At 36.9% G+C, this 24,748-nt stretch overlaps 4 protein-coding genes across 5 annotated transcripts in view; 2 read left to right on the top strand and 2 right to left on the bottom strand.

The window, feature by feature from the left end:
• Positions 1 to 214: 214 nt before the first annotated feature.
• Positions 215 to 4,140, bottom strand: cpa (F-actin-capping protein subunit alpha). Its single transcript, XM_033339087.2, has 3 exons — positions 3,887 to 4,140; positions 3,059 to 3,308; positions 215 to 2,971 (listed from the first exon to the last, which is right to left on the bottom strand). Exons 1-3 carry the CDS (start codon positions 4,082 to 4,084, stop codon positions 2,553 to 2,555), a joined length of 867 nt encoding a protein of 288 aa, XP_033194978.1. The 5' UTR covers positions 4,085 to 4,140; the 3' UTR covers positions 215 to 2,552.
• Positions 4,141 to 5,068: 928 nt separating this feature from the next.
• On the top strand, positions 5,069 to 12,106 carry LOC117159362 (uncharacterized). Its single transcript, XM_076624470.1, is given in 20 exon segments — positions 5,069 to 5,250; positions 5,332 to 5,570; positions 5,815 to 5,924; positions 6,013 to 6,103; positions 6,261 to 6,493; positions 6,857 to 7,241; positions 7,448 to 8,063; positions 8,374 to 8,378; positions 8,506 to 9,149; positions 9,205 to 9,329; positions 9,412 to 9,665; positions 9,744 to 10,396; positions 10,490 to 10,516; positions 10,635 to 10,800; positions 10,869 to 10,986; positions 11,073 to 11,128; positions 11,215 to 11,410; positions 11,502 to 11,649; positions 11,727 to 11,832; positions 11,902 to 12,106. Coding segments are annotated over 20 exon segments (4,311 nt in total). The 5' UTR covers positions 5,069 to 5,174; the 3' UTR covers positions 11,965 to 12,106.
• Positions 12,084 to 16,419, bottom strand: LOC117159348 (uncharacterized). Of its 2 annotated transcripts, none has more exons than XM_033339088.2 (6): positions 16,068 to 16,419; positions 15,475 to 15,966; positions 15,092 to 15,149; positions 13,335 to 14,985; positions 12,990 to 13,226; positions 12,084 to 12,536 (listed from the first exon to the last, which is right to left on the bottom strand). In XM_033339088.2, the coding sequence occupies exons 1-6, from the start codon at positions 16,085 to 16,087 to the stop codon at positions 12,331 to 12,333; spliced, it is 2,664 nt and encodes an 887-aa protein (XP_033194979.2). In that variant the 5' UTR covers positions 16,088 to 16,419; the 3' UTR covers positions 12,084 to 12,330. The 2 variants fall into 2 exon arrangements, with proteins under 2 accessions (XP_033194979.2, XP_076480405.1); XM_076624290.1 differs by having other exon boundaries at positions 12,990 to 13,205.
• A 3,331-nt stretch (positions 16,420 to 19,750) lies between these two features.
• Obsc (Obscurin) overlaps positions 19,751 to 24,748 on the top strand; it is a 45,790-nt gene continuing 40,792 nt past the window's right edge. Inside the window, exons 1-3 of the mRNA XM_033339045.2 lie at positions 19,751 to 19,931; positions 23,123 to 23,191; positions 23,313 to 23,377. Coding sequence (XP_033194936.2) covers positions 23,152 to 23,191; positions 23,313 to 23,377 — 105 coding nt within the window. The 5' untranslated portion in view covers positions 19,751 to 19,931; positions 23,123 to 23,151. The remainder of the gene's footprint in view (positions 19,932 to 23,122; positions 23,192 to 23,312; positions 23,378 to 24,748) is intronic.

Raw genomic sequence — 24,748 nt, 5'->3', positions numbered from 1 at the left:
TTGAAAATAAAGTTTATATAACACATTTTTTACGTGTTTTTTTTCTACCTTCAATAATTCCATAGTTGTATTACCTACATTTGTTAATATCAACAATAATTGATATTTGAATTTTGTTGATATTAACTATTATCTAAAGTAAAGTACATTTAGAAAAAAATAAAATTTATTTTTTTCTGAATTAAACATGATGTTTAAGTTGATAGTCAAAGTATAAAGTGTTATATCACTTTATTTAATCAATCATAACATTTAATAATACATAATTTAACTGATAAATGTATTCTGTGTTTAAGTTTTTACATAAGGACATGCGTTTCTTATTTTACGGTACATTCGATTGTAGGTAATACCTAATTTTATTATCATAGGCAACTATTTTCTGTAAAGTTTGATAAGATTCGAAACTTCAACACTTCATTTGTAATTTACATACGTAACACAAATTACAATGTTTAAATAATGTGTATCATCATATTTACATATAAAATTTTATTATTGCAATATTTAGTATACTAAGTTTTTTGTATTATATCTCTGCACATTTCTTTTAACTTCTTCACAACTGATCAAATGATTTTATGATCTTATATTTAAGTTATGTATGTATTTTGTTCAAAGTTTTTTTTCTAAAAATTATCGAATAGCGTGATTAAATAAAATATTTTGGATTACGATGTAACTTACAAAATATGAATAATATTACAAACATGTTTCGAATCCTAAGGTCTGAAAAGTCAAATGGTAGTGTGCTTCATCGCATTCATTCATTCAAATAACATATGTACATAATACCCCCTCAACATAAAGTGAACAGATTAAGGCTCCAGCAGGCTATAGGCTACATTCTACAATGTACAATGCATTATGTACTTTGTTAGTTTCCGTTTTCGCATACATGTCTGGTTGTGTAATGTGTGGTAAGCGATAGCACCAAAAGATTTTTCAACATCATTATTTGATACAAATGACTCATACAACTATAATATGATTAACACAGAAATCAAGTTGCAATGATTAACATTTATTTCATACCGTACTATTAAACTTTGCAACATATTTGCCATAATAGACATACTTATCATAAAACAATACATCTTAACAAAAATGTATAAATTTATATTTTATGAAATATAAAATTGGACAAAAATAGTAGGCCTTGCCCACCAATATTTGTAATGAATGAAGTTTTGCTTTGTGTATCGAATGCTATGAACACTTAATGGCATTCTGTACCAGATTGTGAATCGATGATAGACATATCGATTTAATTTGATATTGTATATTTTGACATCACCTGTGGCCCCAGCATGCTATTATATTTGTACATAGCATGAAACCATGACAGTATTCATTTAAAGATATATTAAACATGTTATTGTGCTTTTTAGGTGTTACAAGGCTTAAGTGTTTAAAAAAAATTATGTTGTTGTGCAACTAATGAATTAAAATTTTAATCACCATTGATTCAAGTATTTTAACTCGATGGTTTCATTAGGCTGACCGAACATGCACATGTTAGACAGCAATTTCTTTCCCACTGTGCAATACTTCATGTACTTATACTTTGTAATGTTGACTATTAACATTATGATATCAATATAAGTTAAAATGGATGCATTTAATCTTTTAATATTAAACTTCAACTCCAGATTATAAACTATAAATTTTACAAAATTGATGAAGTAGAATTATCTATTCATTCAAATTATCAACAAGACAATAATCCATGTAATTAATTACAACAAATTCAGTAAATGCAGTTCATTAGAAATGTTTGCACTGAAATATAATTATTGTACAAGATTACTATCTGATTGATGCAATTTGAATGTATCTAATAAATGTATTAACGGATTTCGATATTTCACCCCAAGTTTCACGTTTGTTTGATTTTAGCCATCAGTTACAAATTTTACATGACTTGGTTTACCAAATATAATTCCAATTAAAGTGCTTACAAAAAGTAAGACCAAGGATCCCCGTTACCCCGATTGTAAATTATTAAATAGTAGTAAATTTATAAACAGACACCAATCCACATAATATATAGATTAATATATAATTCAATCTCTTAAATACTGTAAAATAATGGACGTTTTAATCGTAAAGATGAGTGTTTATAAACAATATATATGTTCTGTTACATTTAAACCCAGTATTATATCAAAGCATTTGATAATAAAATTCATTAGAAATAAAATGTAATCGCAAAAATATTTTTTATGCAATTAGAAATTGTTAATACAGAATTTAAAAAGCTTGGTAAAAAAAGATATTGTAGTTAAAATATCTGTACTTCTTTCTCTTTTGCTCTTAAAAAATCGATAGCTACAGTGATGTTTCTTTTTATTACTTTTGTTATTAACAAGATACATTTAGGGGTCCAGAGGAACCTTGAGTGGCATGCATGAGTTTCAGTCAAAACATGTTTAACCAAACTTATAGCATTGTTACATTTGCTCCCATGCACATCACACCTCCAGACTTCACCCATGCAGCAAAATGCGCATTTTAATTATTTCTCTTAATATTATATAAAAAATCTATTTCTATTGACTTTTAAGCTCTTTGCCAATACTGTACGATACAATTTTGTTCCAGTCAATTTTCGTTCGCATAACAGGTAATTGCCTTCGTAGGGCCTTAAAGGTTGTATCAGACATTGTTTGATAATTTTCCGATATAGCAGTTTGATAGTCATTTTCTGATTCCTCAACAAGCCGTATTAATTCCTTTGCTGTTTGTTTTTCATTTGAGATCGGTAAGCTTTCTTTTACTTCTTTGCTACTGACAAGCTGTACATTTCCATCTTCATAGTAATGAACTTGTACTTTAAGGCTACCTCTTAATTCTGCATTTCCAGAACTTGGACTAAAACTAACAGTCCATACAGAACGCCAACGGCCATTCCAAAAATTTTTAGGTTGAAACTGATGATCTTCTATGCAAGCCGTTAGGGTAATATTACCTGTGTAAGTGAATAAACCACATTTTGTTGACAATTGCGATTTTCAAACAATTAAAATTTTCTGAAATTTAAAAAAAACAACTATACCTCCTTGACTCTTTCCAAAAACTGAACATGCACCGTGTCTGTAATGACTTTGAGTGTAAGTTGTTATTTCATCTTGTAGAGCCGATCTCCATGGTTCAGATACAGGATCTGGTTCATACGGTTCGTAATCCTGTGCTTCCTTTCTAAGATGGTCATATTTAAAACTTTGCTTACTGCGAGCATCATAAAACCTTTGTCCACCTAAATCATTGTGTTCTGTTATAAGAGCAGGATATTCGCTTCCATCAATCTGAAGTCAAAAACAGAAACAAATTGACCAATGTAACACAAGATTCACAAATGTCAAAAATATTATCATATAAATACACTTATAAATAAATTAGTATCTAACCTTAATTTAACCAAATCTATTTCATAGAATTACAAAATAAATATTATTTTCAAATTTCGAAATGAAACGAAGCTTGAACCAGAAATAGAAATTATTATAGATCAATCTCAAATATTTCCTATTAAAATGAGCACAAAATGTAACTATAATTAACCCTACTGCAGCGTACGATTTCGATCGAAACTCCACTAAGATTTGCACATAGCAACTGCAGTATAGCGATTTAAGGATACATTAGGTAAACAATCACATTAGCCAGGTGAATATTATCGCGCTCCAATTTCACTGTAAAGTCAACGTCACCTGTCGAAATTCCAAACGCGTGTTGCACGATTAGGACCGTTACTAGCCATTGAAATTCGATCCGACACTTTCCTGAGATAGTGTGATCTTCGATTACCACAGATACTAAACGATACCCCGGATACTATCATAAAAAATTGTAAAAGTTCATCACAGAGAGGTCGATGATGTACCTTAACAGGCGTGAGCTGATCCTTGTTGTACTGAGCAAATGCTCCGGACGCACCCTCCTTCAACAGGTTGTCGTTGTTCAACAAGACTCTCACATCATTAAAAACCTCGTTGAATTCGCCCGGCGGTGAATGCAGTATAAAGTCCGAAACTATTCGTACTTTTTCTTGATCAGGGATCACATCTCCATCCGCCGCCATCTTAACTTTTCTCTCGCACGCACACTCCACGATGTCAAACCAAGGTTAGTGCAGTGCAGGTTGTACCGGCGTATCGAAGCACTGCCCCATATACCCGGTGACGCATCACAAAGGGGATACGTATCTCTTTCCTCTTAATCAACTCTATGACATACATATTTTCCTACATTTCCACATATTCCGACGAAACACGTATTTTAAATACGCATATGTGTGATGCATATGCCAGCTAAATAATTCAATTATTGTATTTGCTTTTATAAGTGCTATATATATATATATATACGAAATGCTTTTGATTTTTCTTGTTGAAATTTAATATTTGCATAAATCGATTTTAAATATTTCCTTATGCAGTAATATTATGAAATTATATACCTATGTATATTTATATTATTATTATTATACAAGAAAGAGACATAGATTGTTTTTGTGGTTAAAATATATTTAATAATTTATTTAACATTCTTTTTTCTATAAAGAATAAAATTTGTAATAGAGGAGAAATGAGGATATAATTCAAGACAGAATTTCAGTCATTTGGTTCGGAGACAACCACTGTGTTCAACGAACCTTACCGAGCATAACCCTCGAATAGCGTTTGTATTCTCTTATACACAATTTTAGGCAGGTGTGGTTTCGGTAAAAGCCGATAGAGCATTTTATCAAGATATTTCTGTCTACACATGTAAAATCTCTTATCAAGAAATCACTCCTTATTGAAAGATCTCCGCCGGATATGTCTATTTGCCCGCCAAAATTTGAACGGACTTCGAAACAAGAAAAAAAGGAGCTTCATATTTAAAGTACAACATAACGCGCATTCGCGTTCGAATTACACGAACTGCTATATAAAATATGACAATATGCCTGTTTCAATTTTTAAACTTGGAAGTTTATGTAATCTTTAACATTGAAACTTTTGTATTAAAAAATTCCGAAATGTTGGAATTTTCAAATTTGTTAATTTTGGCACTTTTGCTCAAATATTTGAATATTTCGATCAGAAACGAATGTTATTATTAATAATAATTGTTAATAATTTATTTTGTCGTAGTTTTTTTAGGTAATATAGTGGAATTTTGAAATTATGGCTGACGATCCAAATCGAGACATTTTGCCTGTGAGAGAAGGTTCTTGTGTGGATTCTTGTCGCAGTAGTATAGGTTCGTATCTGACAGGAATATTAAAATAATATTACACTTGCCTTTTTTTAATTTATGACTTTTACTTGAAACAAATTAAAGATCCCAGAGAGCGACACATTGTATTTAAGCTCGATCGTTACCAACTGGAAGACAGATATTTACGACTGCTCGATGAAGCAAATAACTTAAAAAAATTAACAAACTGTCAGGAAGATAAGATCAAACGATTGACAACAAAGCTGATGAGAATAACTGGCAATTCAAGATCATGCACAATTGCCTTAGACGTTTATGAGGATAAGAATAAAATAATCACTCTTGAACTTGAGAACTCCAAGGTAAAAGTTGAATTTTTCCTTTTTACAATTTTTCTACTCCAATTTTAATTAAAAATTTTCAAAGTCAATAAAAAAGAATTGAAAAATAAGAAGTGAAAAAAACAACTCTATCTTCTAGTCCTTAAGGGACTCATTTCTGAACCATTGATCTGTTTGAAGCTAAATAGGTTGAAAATAGAGTGAATAAGATTTCAAGTCGACAACTATTGCGACTAATACGATAATGTTGCAATCGATTTTCCAGCTGAAAGATAAAGTCTCGGTGCTAAGAAATCAATTGCTGAGTCATACAATAACAGGTAGATCGTCATCAAGAAGTCGTAATCCCCAAGCGAGGCCTTCGTCTGGACGCACGTAAGTCCATAGCGTCATATTACAAGCAATCTATGATTCATACCACGGCATATCGTGATAGATCACTGAGTCGAGATCCTCGTTTTAGAACATGCCGAAGTGAAAGCAGCCGCACTAAGATACCATCTTGTCACTGTATTGACGACGACAATGCGCGATGTAATCTCAATAAAATCGAGGTAATAGCAATCGACGAGTTCCTTCTGTTTTATTCGTTATTTTTATTTATATATCTATAAATGATTGAACGAAGAACAAACACCTTGTCATTTATTAAATTTAGAATTAGGGATGGAGATGATATAAAAGGTAATGAAAATTGTATTTGGTGAGCAGGAATTGGAAGCGCAGAAGAAAGAAATGTCTAATCGGATAACTGAACTAGAGGAAGAATTGTCTACTTATACAGTCATGAACCAAAGGGAAAAAGTAGCAGAGAATGTTGAGTACATAAGAGTCTGGCGACAAATGAAGCAACTGAATGATAAGCTAATAGCCACTGAGAACGAGAACGAGTCGTTGAATGCGCAAATCAAAGATTTGAAGAGGGAGCTTTACGAGAAGACGAAGTACGCTTAACGTCCCTTTACTCATGCACAACAACGATATTTCTAAACAATACTTGACCAACTGTATGTGAATCGCGTTCCACCTATCGCATTATCATCCTTTACCTTTCTCTTTTTTTCTTATGCATGCATTTTTTTTTTTATGCATGAAACAACTTATAAATTCTCCAACACAAGTTTCACGCGTAATTAAACTTTCTCTCCTCAACCTTTGTTATTTTATAAATAAATTTTATCTTATAAGTATCTATCTCCTGGATCCTAGCAGATAAATGTTAAATATCAAATGTAAATGCACTGTCTTTATTCATAAAATAAGAAGTCGAGTAACTAAAATAGAAAATGTTATAAATATGTAATTAGGAACAACGAAACGATTACGACGGAGCTCCTGACAGAGAAGAAACGAGTGGCGGAGATCGACGAACAGATGTTAAAGGCAAAGGACTCTCAACTCTCGCTGCGAGAGAAGGATGAGCATATAAAGGACCTGGTAAACGAGATGAAGATATTGCAGCAGCACAACAGCGAGCTCATCGACCTCAGCTCCAAATATGGCGAAGTCGAGCTTGAGAACAAGGAGTTAAAGAAAAAAGTGACGGAGCAGCTTCACGATCAAGAAACTTTGAAAACCGCTTTTAACACCGAACAGGCTAATATCGTGGCGCTGAAAACATCGAACGAACAGTTACTCGGGAAACTCGAAGAACTACAGAAGAATATAGACAGTTTAACGGTACAGTTAACGGTCAGTGTGTAATTTTTTTTCTGAATCAATAATGCTGGTCTTCTGCCTGACAATTCAGATGTTTGCTTCTTTAACTAAGTAAGTGTTTTTTTCTCGGTACTCAACTAAATAAATTTTGATATTCTAATATTGATATTCTAATATTTTACATATAATGAAGATACATTTGCAAAGCATCAATGAAAGTAACGAACGCGTTATTCTAGTGTTTTCAGACGCAGACGGAAAAACAGGAAACGACAAAGACTACGCCAATATCGACGAAACAACCCGAGACGAAGATACCAATGATAATCGACAGATGCGAATCGCGCAAAGATGCCAGCATTCAAGTGGAAAAATGCAATATTCTTCGCAATATTCAAGTGGAATATTGCGAAGCGCTCGAAAAGATTTTTGAGTTGGATATCGCTAGGAAAGAGCAGAAATGCAAAGGATGTTGCGAACCATCATCACATGTAGACACTACGAATGCAATCCAAAAATCTGTTAAATTGATGGATAGATCGGTGCAGACAGAACATGAATCCGGCGTAACCACCGTAGACACGAAAGATCTGCAGATTATAACACCTATAAAAGAAACATCGAAAATGGAAGAACCACAAATTGCGACGCAAAGTACAGATCCTGCAATAGTTACAGAGAAGTATTTGACTCCAGATAAAATGCTGAAACTTCTGGAACAAGCACAGATAAGCACATCTACGGATGCAGCGAAATTTAATCAGAAACACATGGCTACCGATGCCGACTACAGTGACGTGATGGATCAGAATCAGAGACACAGGCAAGTTGTCTCGCTTGAGAAACTGCTCTTCGGTGACTCTAATTGTTGACAAAAATTGTTCGATTATTCTTCGCGCTATTTCAACGCTGTATTTGTATATATATTCATATGAACCTAGTTTAGTTAAGATAGGATAGACAGAGTTTAGAGAATTCAAAATATTTCAATGTCCTGTTCGTTAGAATTGGAAGATTTGACGAATTTTACGATCTTCCGAATAACGCACATAGTCAATATTAATAATTGTGACGCAGCAAAATTCTGGAGCTTCCAGATGTTTTAGGCAGAATTCCATGTGTTCGTTTAAATAATGGTATTTGATTATATTTCAATAAAATATAGATAAGGTTTATGGTAAATAAAACACGTAATAAAGTGATGCCTTCGTATTATAGTACCTTCATATACTTTATTTCCCTTTTGTAATCGAACATTTTCTATTTCTAATATTCTATCTTCAGTAATTATCGTTAGACACTGTGTTACAGTGACATAGGGACACTTGTGCAAGGAATTCAAGAAGCCGCAACTTTTCAAGTCGGTCTCCAGCAGCAAAAAAAAGACAATGCTTCTCAGTCAACGGATCCTAATACAGTATTATCCGTATTGTTTAATATTCTTCAAGAGTATACATACATGATACCTCATGAAGCCAACACTCTGTATCGTGCAATTCCACCGATTAAGTATCAATTCGTGAAAGACATCAACAACAATAATACGACATTAAGCAGTGTTGCGAAGAGTTCGATTCGATCTGGTTGTAGCACAAGAAAATATTGCTCGAATCCTTACAGTAAACAAGAAAAGCCGAAGAGAAAATTATTACCCAATGTGCAGAGTTATAGTCGGCCGGTTAAAGTCTCTGATGACAATGATTGTACTTGTAGCAGCTTACTGAGGTGCAATCTAGATACACAATGTGACCGATGTTGCTGTAATTCCACTAAACCGCTTACGTGCCACTTCAACAATACGCAAATGCAATGTAAAGCACAGGCAATAAAGAACAAGAACGACTTGATCGACTCGAAGGCACCTTTACACAACGATTGTCTCGCATCTACAAGAAACTGCTATATACCAAGAACTTTAGGCGCATTGAACATTTCTCGGTAACGAACTTCAACAACTTCGATCGTTTCGCGAAACTCATGAAGTCACCTTTTGAAGTCAGTTGCAGGACGACAAATCTGGTCCGTACAAATCCCCGGAAACGCGTGAGACTGTGCAGAACAGAAATACCTCTTCCGCCAGCAATAAATCGTTACAGGAATACATCAAATACCTAGATAGGTGTAAAAAAACCGTGAGTGGAATACCAGTAAGGATTACAATTTAATTAAAACTCGACTGAAACTGATAGGATGTCGATAGAAGATAAAACTCGTACTACGAACATTTAGGTGAATGAAATCGTGAAGCACGTGCAAGATATTGACTCGATACGATACCAACCTATACATAGAAGACCTAAATCTGAGGTCCAGAAAGTAGACTCTTCCTGCAGTGCCGATTGTCCAAACGAGTGTGTCGATACTACGAGTGCCTTTTCTGATTCATTTCCGTTAGTAATCGCGGATGGTCAGGGTCTGGTGGAGCTTCATATCGTATCCTTACAGCTTTCCACGTCCGTTAGTACTAAATGAACTCGTTAATACGAAATAAAATAATCCGGAAGTAATTTTATGAGAAATTTTATTGTATGTCAGGCTAAGCAGATCCTTTTCCGAGAGAAGGACATTAGCAACGTGTTGTTGTTCGTGAGTTGGAACATTTGGAATCAAGATACAACCTACACGCCCACGCTCAAATGTCCCAAGCTGAACTTCAATTCGTCGTTCGTCTATCGAATATCGGACCTATTCTCCTTCTTCAATTACATTCTTCTAGAACTCGTGACCTTCCAAGTGAACGTGTTTCACGACAACGACAACTACATGGTAGCCAAAGGGAAGCTTTGCATCAAAGATATATTGGACTATCCACAAAACAAACTTCACTATATCACACCCGTGAACAGTGTACTCCCTTGCTCGATTGGAATGAATTTTGGTCAATTGTCTCTATGGGTCAGACTAAGCTGTGACATCGAGCAAGTAGAAGCGTTCAAAAGAAGATACGGTATAATATCAGAACCACCGCTGAAAACGCTCATTCCAAAGAAACCGCCGGAAACGCTGATTCCAGAGAAACCGTTGAAATCGGAGGAAGTTGTTCCACCAAAAGACGATCCGTTGGTGTTGAAGGATGAAAATTCCAAAATAGAGTATAGAGATCCGGGAAAATTGCCTGCTGTAACAACGATGAGCATAATCGAGCCTACTTATATTGACGAATCAAGTACAGAGCGAGGAAATAATTGGTAATAAAACGTTTCCTACATAGGATAGACTCAATCGATCGCGTGTTTTATTTAGGTGAAAATTCTACTGATGTCCCTTTGTCGACAACGCAGTTTAAGCATGACGACGCTTCCTTCACCGTGGTGAAAAAGAGCGTAGACGAAACTGACAATTTAGATTCGAACGGGGAACTCCATACGGATGAACATAAATCTACTTTTACGGTTAAGTGGGATGACACGCTCGAAAAAACCACAGAGAACGAGATTGTAGAGAAGTATTGCATTTTTTAAATAAAACATTAGATAGATTTAAAGACATGATTTTGAATAGACCGAAGCCTATGAAAACTACAGAGAAGTCAAACGAAGAATCTGAAATGGGGAGACCAAGCGTGGTGGAATTTAATGCTTTCCTCTCAAACGTAAGATTAGAAGATCATTTATTTGCTGTTCTTCCAGCCTTTAATTTTGATCTCGCGGATATATTCAGAGTAAAACCGATGATCCAGAGCGGACAAAATCAGCCGATTCGATCTCCGAGGTGACCAACGTGATCGCAGATAAAAACTGGCAAGAATATAAAGAACGCACTTCGTTCACTTTCAAGGGCATGTATAACAATTTATAATTCGAAACAAGATTACCCTGATTTATATGTGCATAGACTAGGATTATTTACAAAAATGAATTTCAGACTCGCCTACGGAAGACTTGTCATCTGATTATATTGTTGATGATAAAGACAACGACGTACGAATTAAAATGTTTTACCAATTCATTTTTCCAATCACTAAGGTTACAGAAGTTAATAGAATTTCATGAAATACTAATTACAGCTTGGAAAGGACTCAATTATCATCGAAATCATGAATTTGGTTTTATTCCCCAAAAGCACCGTAATGCAGAATCCAGAGTATCAGCTCCTTTACATCGAATATTGTTTCCTGGGTTATTGTGGAGCTGACATGGAAACGGTTTCAGTGAAGAAACCGCAACCACCAAACCAGAAGTTAACATATAATTTTAGAAGAAGTAAGATAGTAATCTCTTCGACTTTCTCGTTCTTTTTTCTTTTTTTATTCTTTGCTGGAAAAATTTCGGGCTGAGAAAGCATTGTTCACAGAGTTTCGAGTACATGAAGACAAGTACCCGTTGCAAAATAGGATCTTATGCGCGATGCTGGATCAGTCTATTAACTCTAACATAAAGTTTATTGTCGTATGTGAACCGCTTCCTGAGGAAACGGATACGAAAGAGTGTGTGGAAGTTGGGTGAGACGAAAAAGAATTTCTTTATTAAAATATTCTCCGTGGGAGAAATATTAATTTAGAAAAACCGCCATGCATAGGTTCGCTAATTTTAATATAAGGGACTACGCGCTAGGAAGTGGTGAACGGATCATGTCAATCCCGGTGTATACTCCAGACACTACGGAACAAATTGGTCTGCTGAAGGTATTGTAGCTATTCTTCGCTATGTATCTGGCTATGAGGATAAATAATTTTTATTTGCAATATTTGTAGATCTACGTGTTAGGCTTCGATACGATACATCAATATTTCGGAAGACGCGAATCGATATTATAAAAATATTTGTTACATTTTTTGAAAACGTGTAAAACTATGGTCATTGTAAAATTAAAAATTTATAAACGTCCAACCAAGAAACCAGGGAACTTGTAAATCTACAATACCGTGATAAAAAATTACGCAGTACAAAACGCCATATTTATTAGAGGCTACTTACATCATAATACAAAGTATTCTACATTTTTCTTGTATACGTGTTACTACATATGTGTTGCGATACATTATTTTCATACGAATCGTTAACTGCACGCGGATCGATCATCATTTCCATTATCGTAGTTCCATCTCTCGAAATTCCAACGTTTTTCTTACCTGTTCCATTGATCTTCCGCGTCATACGGATTTCAGAAGGTTCAACTACCCCTAGCTTTTCCTCTTTTTATGCTTCATCGTCGCATTTTCCGTCGAATTCGCGCCTTGTTTCTCTTTCAAACTGGACAATTTCGTTTTGCGGAAAATATCGTTGAAGACACTCGTGGATACCTGGAAGTCTTTGCAATCTTTTGGTTGTCGAGCTACGGACCAAACACCTGCTATGGTATCGATACCCTGGCACACCCTGCAAGCACCTAAACAGAGTTTCATTAACGACTTACGTATTCACAAATCTCGATGTATGTCAGTATTCTACTTTCAGTTACTTTATTTAGCACATTGACCATGCAACGGCGGCTTTTAATGATATTTTTCAATTTCGAACTTTTCTCTGCTTGGTATTTAAATTACTAAAAACTCGAAAATTAAAAAACTGCTTTTGATTCGTTCAATGATAGATATATGTGAATTAATAATTTTTCTTACAACAAAATATTCTATAAATGTTAGATATCATCAGAGACCATTTTATTGGAAGATTTTCTATTAGCGTCTATCACGCTAAAATATACAACACTCACGTAGCAGTTAATGTCTTTAGAAAAAAATACATATTTTTGTGATAAAGGAAGGATAATTCCTTTCATAAATAATTACGAATAAAGCACTGATATGCAAAAAATACAATTACTCGTAAAATTGCATACCAACAAAGACGGCTATGGAATTGGTACAATTATTGGTGGCGATGAGGGTAAATGGCGAACCACGTTTGAATGGGGCATGACCAGATATGTTCCACGTTCCATTCAGCAAGCTATCGTGTAAACGCGGTGACGTGAGGTCGGAAAGCCTCACGATTATAGTACGATTCACGACCCTCATATCCAGTTTCATTCCGGCCTGAGCCGTTGACCAGGACCCTGACAAACGGCAAGGTAAGCCTAAAAATATCGCTCGTTTCACATATCAGGGATAGCCAAGCTTCAGGCCATCTATTTCATTTAGCGAAACATCACATTACACATTATGCACAGTTTACTCGATCTTACCTTCCCCCTTGTTGTTCTTCGACCGAACTTCTTTCAGTTCCTCCAGTTCGTCCATTATGGTACTGAGTATTTCACTGGCTACCTCTTTCGTGTTATGCGCCGCGGTGGAAGTATTCGTATTATGACCAGGGTCCCTACCATCGTCCAGACGTGCCAAATTATCATTGTTGTATATTCCATTTCGATTCGACTGCCCCATAAAATTTCCCTCTTCCGCCTTACTTCTGCTTCTGTATCTAATTGCTTGATGTTCCAATCCTCTCGTATTGTCATCCTCGTGAAAACTAGTTTGTTCTCTGCCTGGTTTCTTCTTTAAGTAACTTGGACTTATAAAATGTTCTTCCGGTATTCCATTTTCGTAGGTATTGGAATAAGGCAATATTTGATGATTAATATTTTCGTTCAGACTTGGATTTTGTTTGCGATTACCACCATCGACGTTAATTCCTAGGAATTCTAGGACCTTTCCAAGAGGCTGGTCCATCGCGCTGGGAACGTTTACTGTCGAAAGATTGTACCTGGACTGTACTGGGAAATTTTGCGAAGCTACTTGTTGGTCATGTTGCTGATTTTCTTGATTACTGTACGATTGAGGAGGAGAGTAATTAAGTGGAGTACCAATTTCCGTATTTTCTCCTTTCGCGCCTGGAATCCTCGTGTTATCTATTAAAGGTTGATTTATCATACTCTGTTCGAAGTTTCCTTCCTGTGGCAAATTTGCCTCTATCTGTTGGTAGTTGTTTAAACTTTGAATTTGCGGTTCGATCGGTTCGTTTACATTCAGAGTCTGAGATTCGTCCAGATTTAAGTTCTGCAGGTTTTCTTCAGGAGTTTCGTATTGATTCCAATAATTAAATTGATCTGGATTCTGCGTCTCGACAACAGGTTGTTGAACTTCGTCGTTTAATTCATTCGAATCGAAATTGTTATCCTCGGCTACTCGCGAGTGTTCCGGAATTTCTGCCGTATTGTCCGAATATGGTACGTCGAAATTTTCGTTTTGATGTTCCGAGGATCCGTAATTGATCCCGTAACTGAGAAAAGGATCATCTGCTCCAAAGAGTCGGGAGTTCCGATTTAGTCTCGAGAAACGTTCATTTGTCGGATAGTTCTGAAAATTATTAAGGTAATTGACACCGTCGTCCTTGTACCTGAGGTCTCTTCCGCGAGTATTGTAATCCGGATAGTAAGGTTTCAAGTGTCTGATCCGATTGCTACGATGCGACGTAAAATTCATCGTTTGCCGTGCGAATCGATCATTAAGATTTCTCGACTCCGCCAGCTGTATCGGAATTTTATTCGCGGCGATGTCTTGGAGAACTTCGTCGTCGCTATAATAATCCGAATACTCGACCCCTTGGTCGCCTGGATTCTTTTTCGACGGATCCTTCGTGGTAGTTCTCATTAAACGATCGATCATCTTTTCGCTTTCGATCTTATGCGATTTTTGGGTGGTACTCAAAGGCGAGGAAAAATCAACGTAATCGCTGTCGTCGACTTTCACAGCGCTAACTTCGACGTCCGATTCTGTGGACAATTCGTCGCGTGATTTCTCGCCGAGAATAACTGGATTATGCTTAATCATAGAATTCCTCCTTCCGTTTGATTTCTTTGTTAACACGTTAATGCCCCTTTTGGTGTCCAACGTTCTCTGAGTAAAGGAATATTTTTCGAACGTTTATCCGATGCGTAGTCAAATTGACCGCTTGGGGAGGCCATGATAATTAGTGGAAAATTGATGAACGAAGCTTACCTACCTTAGAGGATCCTCTCTTTAACAAACCAGGTTGCTGTTTTCTGAACTTTCGGTGATGTCTGAAAAACAGGAAAATATAGCAATTATATGATAATATAGCAATTCCATTTATATGAACCCTATCGGAGATTAGACTGTTCATACGATAGCATAAGCCTGATTCTCCCCGCTATTAGTGAATTTTTATTTGTGTAATGGGAGTTCACGTTCAGATAAGTTGAACGAACGAACAGTTGATTCAACTGCCGCTAACTAAAATTTCGTTCCTATAAATTCTACTGTATACCAAGATCATTGAAATCAACGAGATGTGTCCTGTTGTATGTAATTACCAAATATATTTACGTGTCTGAATGTCGATAGGGTAACAACTTCTTTCACTACCTTTTTCTCTTCTTCTTCTTTCTTTGTCCCTTGTGTCTCAACACTTTCCGGTGTCTTCTACCTTCGGCCACCTTCGAGCCAGTTTTCGATACTGTTGGCATTTTAATACTCCCACGAAGAGTTCCTTTGGGCGCAACTCGCGAAAGCTTCCTTATAGTCTCCTGCATCTTCGGAGATTTGAGCGCATCCTTAGCCATTTTGTGCGCTAATCCTCCGCCCCCTTGTCTCGGGATCCTGTTCTTCATGAAACTGACACTACCACGACGTACTATCGAATCTTGATCGCTGGAATATCGGCTATTCTTGTTCGATTGCCGCTTCTCTACGAGACCTGAGTCTTCATCGCGAACGGATTTCTCTTTTAAAAACGTAGAACCTTGTCGATGCGATTGGGCCACTGCTTTGTTTTCTTCTGACGGTACGAACGATAATTTTTCGGGATTGGTTTCGACGCCAACTGCGCTGATTAGTAGCGGAACGATCATGGTCAATCTGTTTTTTTTGGTTAGCAAAATTATTCAGCCGCATTTTTTTATTTTGTAAAAAGGATCGATGATATATTATTTCTATTTGAAATTGTTTTTGTTCCGTACCTGAATAAAGTTAGCAGCATTCCTCCGCGAGGTAGATCGATCGAAAAATTGGTGCTGGTGCCATTGAATCGGCGTACTCACGATGGATTTAAGCTCGTACTTCACCGCGTCGATTCATGACAGTTATTCCCCTTCGTTTTCTGCCTCTCCTGTGTCAACGTCTCGCGGTAGTATCGTTAATAAATCACAGGAAAAATGGTCGTTCACGCGCGGTTCTTCCAACACGTTGACATATCCTCGAGAAAGGTTCGCAGAAAGCGCTCGCGCGACTTTCGATGCTCGTTTCTCCACGACCAACTTTTGTCATGTCGTTACCGTTGATTCACTAGGAAGAGTAACACACTTCAAGAATTGGCGATTTTTCAAATATCTGCAAAAATTAATCGTAAAAACGAGAATTATTATTTTCTATTATGCGAGTGTCATGATTTTTACTAATAAAATTCTACCGTTTAAAAATGTCACAACTTGAAGGATTGGTTTTACATTGTTTTTAATGCATAGTAAGAAATAAATGCGAAGAATAATTTTATCAAATATCCTTAAAATTTAGGGACTATTGGTTAAAGAAATACATTTTTTTATTACGATAGATTATGAAATAATTAATAATTTTCTACTGCAAGGTTTCTAACTCAAGTCGATTTCCTCGCATATTTATTTCCAGCAAACTGACAATATTACCCATGATGTACGATTCTCTTTGAAATCATGGAAATGTTTCTTCGGGTTTAAAACGATTGTTCATATTCCTCTATTTCCTTCTTTAAACAAGGTTTCAGTGCAAAGTGGTCTTTGAGCATCGTGAAAAGACTACAAACTTCAGTTCGATCCATTTGCTCGTTTCGAATGGCACAAGCGTGTACTTAAATCTACAGAAACATGTTCCACAGGGACGTGTGAGTACGTGTGTGCCGTGTGCGTGTTGCTTTCGCATAGGGTCGATCTACGTGCGATCAAAGCGACTTGGAGGATCGCCAAGTACACGCGTCGGCCTCAATTAGTCAGATATTATGTACGAATGTCCTACACGCGGCATCTTTGCATTAATAACACGGAAATGAACTTATAGCCGCGCGTGTGTCGTTTCGGCACAACGCAGTCTTTCAATCTTTTTATCGTTCCGTCTCGGTTAGCGCCGCTTCATGCGAAACATTTTTGGAGTATAATTGCGTTAGCAATCACAATAATTCTACGATGCAATATGTATGACATTAATGACTTTTTAAGGTGATACTTGAGAATGTAAGACTTGTAGCTGCTTTATTTGCGACAAAGTGATATTTTATGTTGTACTTGGACAGTGAAAGAGAGTAAAAGAGCAGACTTTATAACGTCTCTACGGGAAATTACTGCTTCAGACTAAAATCCCATTTATCTAAACTTCACTCGTTGCAGCGAAATCCTAATAACTTAAAAATGTTGTTATTTCAATATTAAATGAAATTAACTCTTCCTATGGAATCTATTTGTCTGAACTTACTTGTGTAAACTCGAATTATGTGAATGAAATACCATAAATATAAATTATGCCAATTTCTTACGCTTGTATATTTCTCAAATTATTGCAGGATAAGATGAAGAAACTGCAAGTATGCGACATCGTAAGCGAATTTATTTATACCAATACTTCATCGAAGCTGAAAAGGGCTAATTGTGATTTGTTTGGACTAAATGACAGGTGTCTAGTTGCAGGAAGAAAAACGGGACATATCTTGCCGGTCGTAAAAGTACATCGACAGCGAAACCATGTGGTGCACGTATTAAAACCAAGTCAGAACACAAATAGACTCCGAACGATCCGTCGAAGTACCATCGGCGCCGGACAGAAGACGGCTGTGAATAGCAAAAAGGACGACTGACTGCAGCTATAGACTGGCTGCCGTAGAAATTATGGTCTGTACAACGCATCGCAAATACAACGGACATATCAGCTGTGGACCAGGAGAGAAATCCCTGGAGACACGTTAGGCATCGATTATTATTAGAACCAGCCAAAGCACAACCGATCTTCGTTCGTCCGCCTCGTCGACGATATTGCAAGCGTATCCAATGGTGCAGATAATTCGCGTCACTACACTCTCTGAACCACCCTGAAATTTTTAATTATAGTGCAGAGGATGCATAGTGTCGTGGAAGAAAGATTAGGTGGGAAGGAAAAATTTGTGAATTTGAAAATTGTATGATCTATACTTTCTATTACTTTTAATCGAACGTTTAGTGCACGAAAGTTTGAAAATTTTTATGAGTTATGCTTTCTGTTGTTTTTCGTCGAATTTTGGATGCACCAAATATGAAGATTTTATGAGTTATGCTTCCTATTGCTTTTTATCGGTTCTTAAATGCGCCAAATTTGAAAATTCTGTGATTCGCGCTTTCTATTTGCTTTCCCTCAGAATCCAAAATTGGAAAATTTCATGTTTCCTATTTATAAATAAGTATACTATAAAATAATTAATAAATTTTATTTGTCGACACGATTAAGGATAAAGCAAATTGAGAGGTAGGTGCGCCAATGCCATAGATCGAATTCTATGCACATCATGACGATGACAAAGCGCTCGTCACATCAAAACAATTCTGTTTACGAACAGTGCGTACAGTTTGGGATAGTTTGGAAAATAGTAAAATAATCACGTTAAATCTCTGCTAGATCGTAAGACGTCGATGATCGCACGAATTAGACTCGCAAATTATGCTTGTGAAATGGACAGTATTTTTAAATCGATCGATGCCCATCAATTGCGTAATCGAGTATTTCTAATTATTTAATCGAACCTTGGCGCGCGTACAGCTACTTCAACGAACACGATTCGAAATGCGAAGCGATAAGAAATTAATTGCGCAAAGGAGAAGAAGTTAATGTTTACGACAAAAAGGGGCACGCTTTTAGACGCACATAATGGCTATTGTCGATAATTCACAATTGTGTAACGATCCCTCGTTAATTACTCGAAGAACCCTTGGCTCGCGTACAGCTAGAGAGGAATACCAAAGGTCGCCATTTCTGCAAACGAATACTTTTCTATCGTATCATTAGCAAAATTGTCTCCTAAAATCAAGTACAATACTATCTTAAATCTTCAACCCATTTTTCTAAGATTACTAGCTACTTCTCTAATTTTTCTATAATTCCAAATTTCCTCGATTTTATTCTACATTATTTACCATTTCTATCGATAAAACATCTACCAATCTCCATAACGAAAATTCATTACGACAATACTTTAGATCGTCAGCCTTCTCTTTTAAGATTCCTATATACTTTTTTCCTTAATCCTTCAATTCAAAATATCCTCGATTTTGCACTGCATCACTTTTCCATTTCCACGAACCTTCTCTTCAATAAATCTTCGGCCAATGCTTACAACGACATGAACCAACAAACGAAATTTCGGTGAAACCGGTGCATCGAACAACAGGTGCGTTGTTCCATGAACTACCTCAAGAAGAGAAGATGAACGAGGATGACGACGACTAGAAGGATGCCAGAGCGATGTCGATGCACAACGCACGGTTATAAGTGAAAGAAACGAAGAAAGGAAAGAAGACGACGTGGGCCACGATGAAGAAGACGAAGAAGAAGAAGAAGAAGAGGTAGAAGAGAAGCGTGGAGGGTGTCGGGACGCCTTGCGGCTGGCATTGGTAGCAGTCTCGAGATAGCCGCCGGCTGGCTTCCTCACCGCCTCGGGGGATTTATTCGGGGATTCCGAACGCAAAGTGGTGAACGATATATCCAGTGGCTGATCCATCGATCCACCGTGTACATCCAGTGCTCAGCGTGTTGACGAGGGTCGCGACCTTCCTTCGTTCGTCGACGACAAAGAAACTCGATAAACCGACTCTGAATGTGTTTAACTGGAGGTGAGTCCGTCTAGCATTTTCACCAGCTTCTTTTTCGTACGTTCGTCCTTTCCTCTTTCGCTGGCCATCGTGTCAGCTCGTCGTCGTGCTATTTTCGTGAGTGTTGTGCAAGTGTCGATCTCGCATTCAAGCGGTACACGAACAGCAGCGTGCTGGCTTCACGCTCGGATCCACCATTCGAACCCCATTCCGTCGGGTTCCTTGAAGGTTTACAACTTCCTCGTTCGACCATCCCCTGCTAGACAGGGCCTAGTGTCTCTCTTTCACTGTCATCGATAGATTTTTTGTTATTATCGCGACTGGCCTTGGACGATGCTGCCTGTGCTCGGTGAATTTCGACCGATTATTTCGGGACGCATGGTGGATGAGCTGCTTTCCCAGGAGTATCGTCTTCGAGATATCAGTGACGTGCAATTGAAAAATAAAAACTGTTATAAGCGGGGCTGGTATGTTATGAAATGAACGCGAGCGCGGCCTTGAGTTCTCTATTGCGCACCAGATGATTAATTTGTTGCTCGGAGAGGGTTAGATACGTTACCGGAATAAAATTGTACGATTGTGTCATTACATTCTGCATTACATTCTGGATAAAGAGTAGCGTATCTTTTCGATTAACGGAGATATTTTGATGACTGTCGATAGTTAAGAAAATTGAGAAAGATCAGGGAAGATTAAGTTAGCTCAAGGATGAAGACAACGTTTGTTCAACGAGGAAATTCATTTCATCGGTTCTTATCAGACGATAGAAAGTATTCGCGATATTTATGTATACGGAGCCTGTCTTATCTTCGACGAGCTGTCGGCGCGGTGACAGATATGGAATGCTGTCAACTTGCCATGCGGAAGCACGCGAATAGGGTGTAACAAATCTTCTACTGATTATCGCTCGTCTACTGCGAAAACTTCTATGATTAATAGCTTTCTCTCGCGTGGAAATAACTGATCGTTTTCGTTTTCTCGACATATTTAGTTAAAGCGGCAAATAACTGCACAAACGTCGACTCATCTTTCGACTGTACATCTAACTTCTCATGTAATACAATCTATTTTATCATTATTTTTAACATCAGTCTTTTTAAGCTTACGCTTTAAAGCTTCTCTCTCTTCTCACTCAAACGATTTATTGAGAGGAATACAAAGTTATATCATGACTGCAGTCGAAACATCAAAGTCTTCTTAACGGGATGATGATACTGGTACGACTTTGATCCATCAACCTATGCCGTGAAACTCGCGATGAAATAAAATTCTGTGTTACATGCCCAAGGTGCGTCGTAAAATAGCTGTGCCATTTTGCTGGCACAGTTTCCACCGCGACACGACTCGTCCAGTGAATTAAACCGCGAACAGTCCAGTCGAAGGCCAAGTTTTTAGGTTCGCGGAAAGATGACTAAACGAGCATGACCGCGATGAAGGTAGCCCACGCGTTTCCAAGGTGCGCTACTCAAAATATCTAACTGCGTTATGTCTTCTTCAGACACAACAAGTTGCTACAGCGCGCAATAATGTAAATCGTTCAATAACGCAAGTCATTTTCACGATATGATACTTAATTAACATTGATTTTTACTGTACCTTTATCGTTCTTCGACAAATTTTTATCGTAGAATTTAAGGCCCAATACTTGAAGCTTTATTCCGAATACACATGGATGTAAATTGTACAGTATTCGTGGCTTTTCCGCTTCTGCACCATTTCAACGTCTAAAAAAAGAATTCGATCGAGTCTACACGGTAGTATCGGCTGTTGGTGATTGAATTGGATTAGCAGAACAAGTTTATTTTCATTTGATGGCATCAAAGGAGATGAATCCTTATCGAGGGCGTAATGTTTACTTCTTCCTCGTTGTCTTTAACAAAATTGGGACTAAATGATCATCAAAGAATTAAGGAGTAATAGTTAACAAAATATAAAAATATTATTTTTTTAAATTACTATATTTTATTAACCTCATTCTTAAATATGACAAAAATATGATTTTTTAATTTATTTTTGATTTAGTTTAATTAAATTTACGTTACAATATTGCGTATAATTTACATTTTCAATTCAGTTAGGTTTATGAAAGGTATCGTACGAGTATATTCTCGCTGAACGGCGTTAAAGCAGTCAATTCAGACTGTTTATCAAGCTGGTCCGATAATACTTCCTCCATCGCGTTGTATGAACCAACGTAAAGCTTCGTGTCTGGCGCGTGGATTTCGACGTCGAAATCAATGGCGGAAGTGACCCGATTAGCGGCGAAATACAAGAAAATGCGGCCAACATCGTGCGGTGCTAGGTGGCCAGCCAATCAGACGAACGAATACGGGTGCCGCGTGTCGGAAATAGATTTCGCTTAAACTAAAGGTTGATCCACCGACGCCACTTTAACCATCTACGTACAACGTTCGATTTATCCCCCATGAAATCGATCGAAACTTCCTAGTGACCGCCACACTTTTCATGAAATATTTAAATTTACCGCGCAAATACGTGGAAACGACATCTATATTGTGTATAGTAATATTTATAACATTATTGTACAGTTGTACAGCCTTGCTACATTTATTAAACAGATGTTTGGGATTTGATGACAACGTTCTACGTTTAAATATGTGATTTTTTAAAGTAGTAAAGTAAAGAAAAATATATTGGTGAAATCAAAATTGCGCGCTAAAGAGAACTGCGCATGACTCAGTGCGCAGGCGTAGTGCGTGATATAAATTCCTTTGTATTCCTGCGTGTTTAAATTGCATAGAAGAGCTGAAAAAATATTGTGAGAAAAAGTGTGATAGTCATTACGTTTTTGTATGCGTTTGATAATGGATTGGAAGTAAAATATGAAGAGATTAAGGTAAATTTAGATTGAGTTTCGTGAAAGTGATTCGTTTTCTTATGACACTGAATAGAGTATAAGTGATGAATGTGGAATGTGAAAATATGAATTTGTATAATTGATCACTCTACATTACTTTCTAAAGATTATATTGTTAATAGAAAGAGAAAATATGTAATTAGAAAATGATTTAACAAAGTCGATAAGTTACCTACTGGTCGAGAAAGAGTTTACGTCTTTACTGAAATCCGATATTTGAATCACCGTTTAGATTGAGATGGCAGCACTACCATCATAAACGGAGATTCAGAATTTAGAACATAAATTAAATATTATAACGTAACTTAAAGTTCTTTTTCTTATTAATTTTTAGAATGATAATGTAATGTGGAATTCACCGCAATGGCTTCCAACACTTCAATTACGTCCAAATCGAAACAAGGTAAGTTACACAACGATTCGTACGATAAAAGATTCACATCCAAACAAATTGAAACATTAAAATTTTAAATGCAAGACAAACAGTAGAGTTTTAATAACACCGTTGTTAAATCTGTGTCCAGAAATTTCAGCGGAGATAACTCGAGTCATCAGACGAGAGGGAATCACGATCGAGTCGTCAGGCAGGGTGAGTTACGCTTTCATCAATTCCAAACGTTACCTCGTAAAACATTTAGTTCTCACGAGTAATAGAAACATTACCCCTAGAGAATAATATCAATGACAATAATCTCACGAAGGCAACGGCTATTTCGCCCTTATTATCGGAAGCTTCTTCCTCCTATCAAAATGACGTATAGCGCGCAAACTGGCATTGCGGTTTTACATGCTCATTAACTGCGCATTCTTGAAGGAAACAACGCGAATAAAGGGCGAAACATCAAACGTTTTTGAGTAATTGGCTAAATGGCAACTAACAAGACGTATATGCCTCCACGCTAAATACGTTACGTCACGATACCGCCATCTAAATTAAACTAAAACCAAGGCGCACCGCACGAAGGTAGATAGAATATCTGGTTCGATGCCAAAGACTGAAGACAACCAAGAACTCACCGCCATTCCAACTACTCCCGCAATGCACGAACACGTCTCTCATTCTTCTCGGCGATCATCTCCCTCTCCCCCCGCACCGCTTCCTTTTCTCTTCAGCTTCTGTCTCACCCCTTAATTCAGCCAAGCAGATTCTTTTTTTCTACCGAGTCCCCGACATGATTTATACGAAACGCATTCTGTCGGTGTTTCACGCTTCCTGGAAAGCCAATCTGTTAACGTGCCGGTCCTGGCCAACGGCGCGCATGCCACTCGATTCCGAAACGTCTCGTTTCCATCCTTAATTAGGCCTTAATTAATTACAAAATATCTGGCATTCTTTGGTACACATATTGGAAGCAATATATTGGAAGCAACTCCCAAAACGTAGATTTACGTTTTCAATTATGATTTTACGTTGAACTATTTGGTTCTCGGACTTGCATGTATGCTTCTTTTCTCGTTGTATTATGTTAGTATTTTAAGATGAACTGAACTTTGCACTTGAAAATATGTGAAGATATAGAGAAATATCAAATAGTGAAACTTCTAAATTAGAAACTGGCTTAGTAATTTAATAGCTCTTCGATAATTATTATTCTTGGAACTCTGTCAATTCTCTGGAACATGCAGCAAAGATACTGTTACTGATTTTGTTGATCCACTCGCATGGGTTTTTTATACCAAACATTATAACAAACAGAGAAAGTCTTACATATCTTCTGGTACTTCTCGCAACTGGTGAAATGCAAACCTGGTCGTTGCATACGCTATGCAAAGCAAACAATCCAAAGATTTCTCTTGTTATTCATTCATCCATTCGTTCGTTCGTTGCCACTTATCCGGATGAAGCGTATTAATTTAATTTCATACTTCTACAGTAACATATTTTCTTGATATCTAAATACTTTGAATTCTGGAGTTATGAATTTCACAATTCCAAACTGTCTTGTGATCTACAGAAGAT

This window comes from Bombus vancouverensis, chromosome 14 (assembly GCF_051014615.1).
Source record: "Bombus vancouverensis nearcticus chromosome 14, iyBomVanc1_principal, whole genome shotgun sequence".
NCBI classification, from domain to species: Eukaryota; Metazoa; Arthropoda; class Insecta; order Hymenoptera; family Apidae; genus Bombus; species Bombus vancouverensis.
The sequence above is the reverse complement of the archived record's forward strand: the minus strand, read 5'-3'. Positions and strand labels throughout refer to the sequence as shown.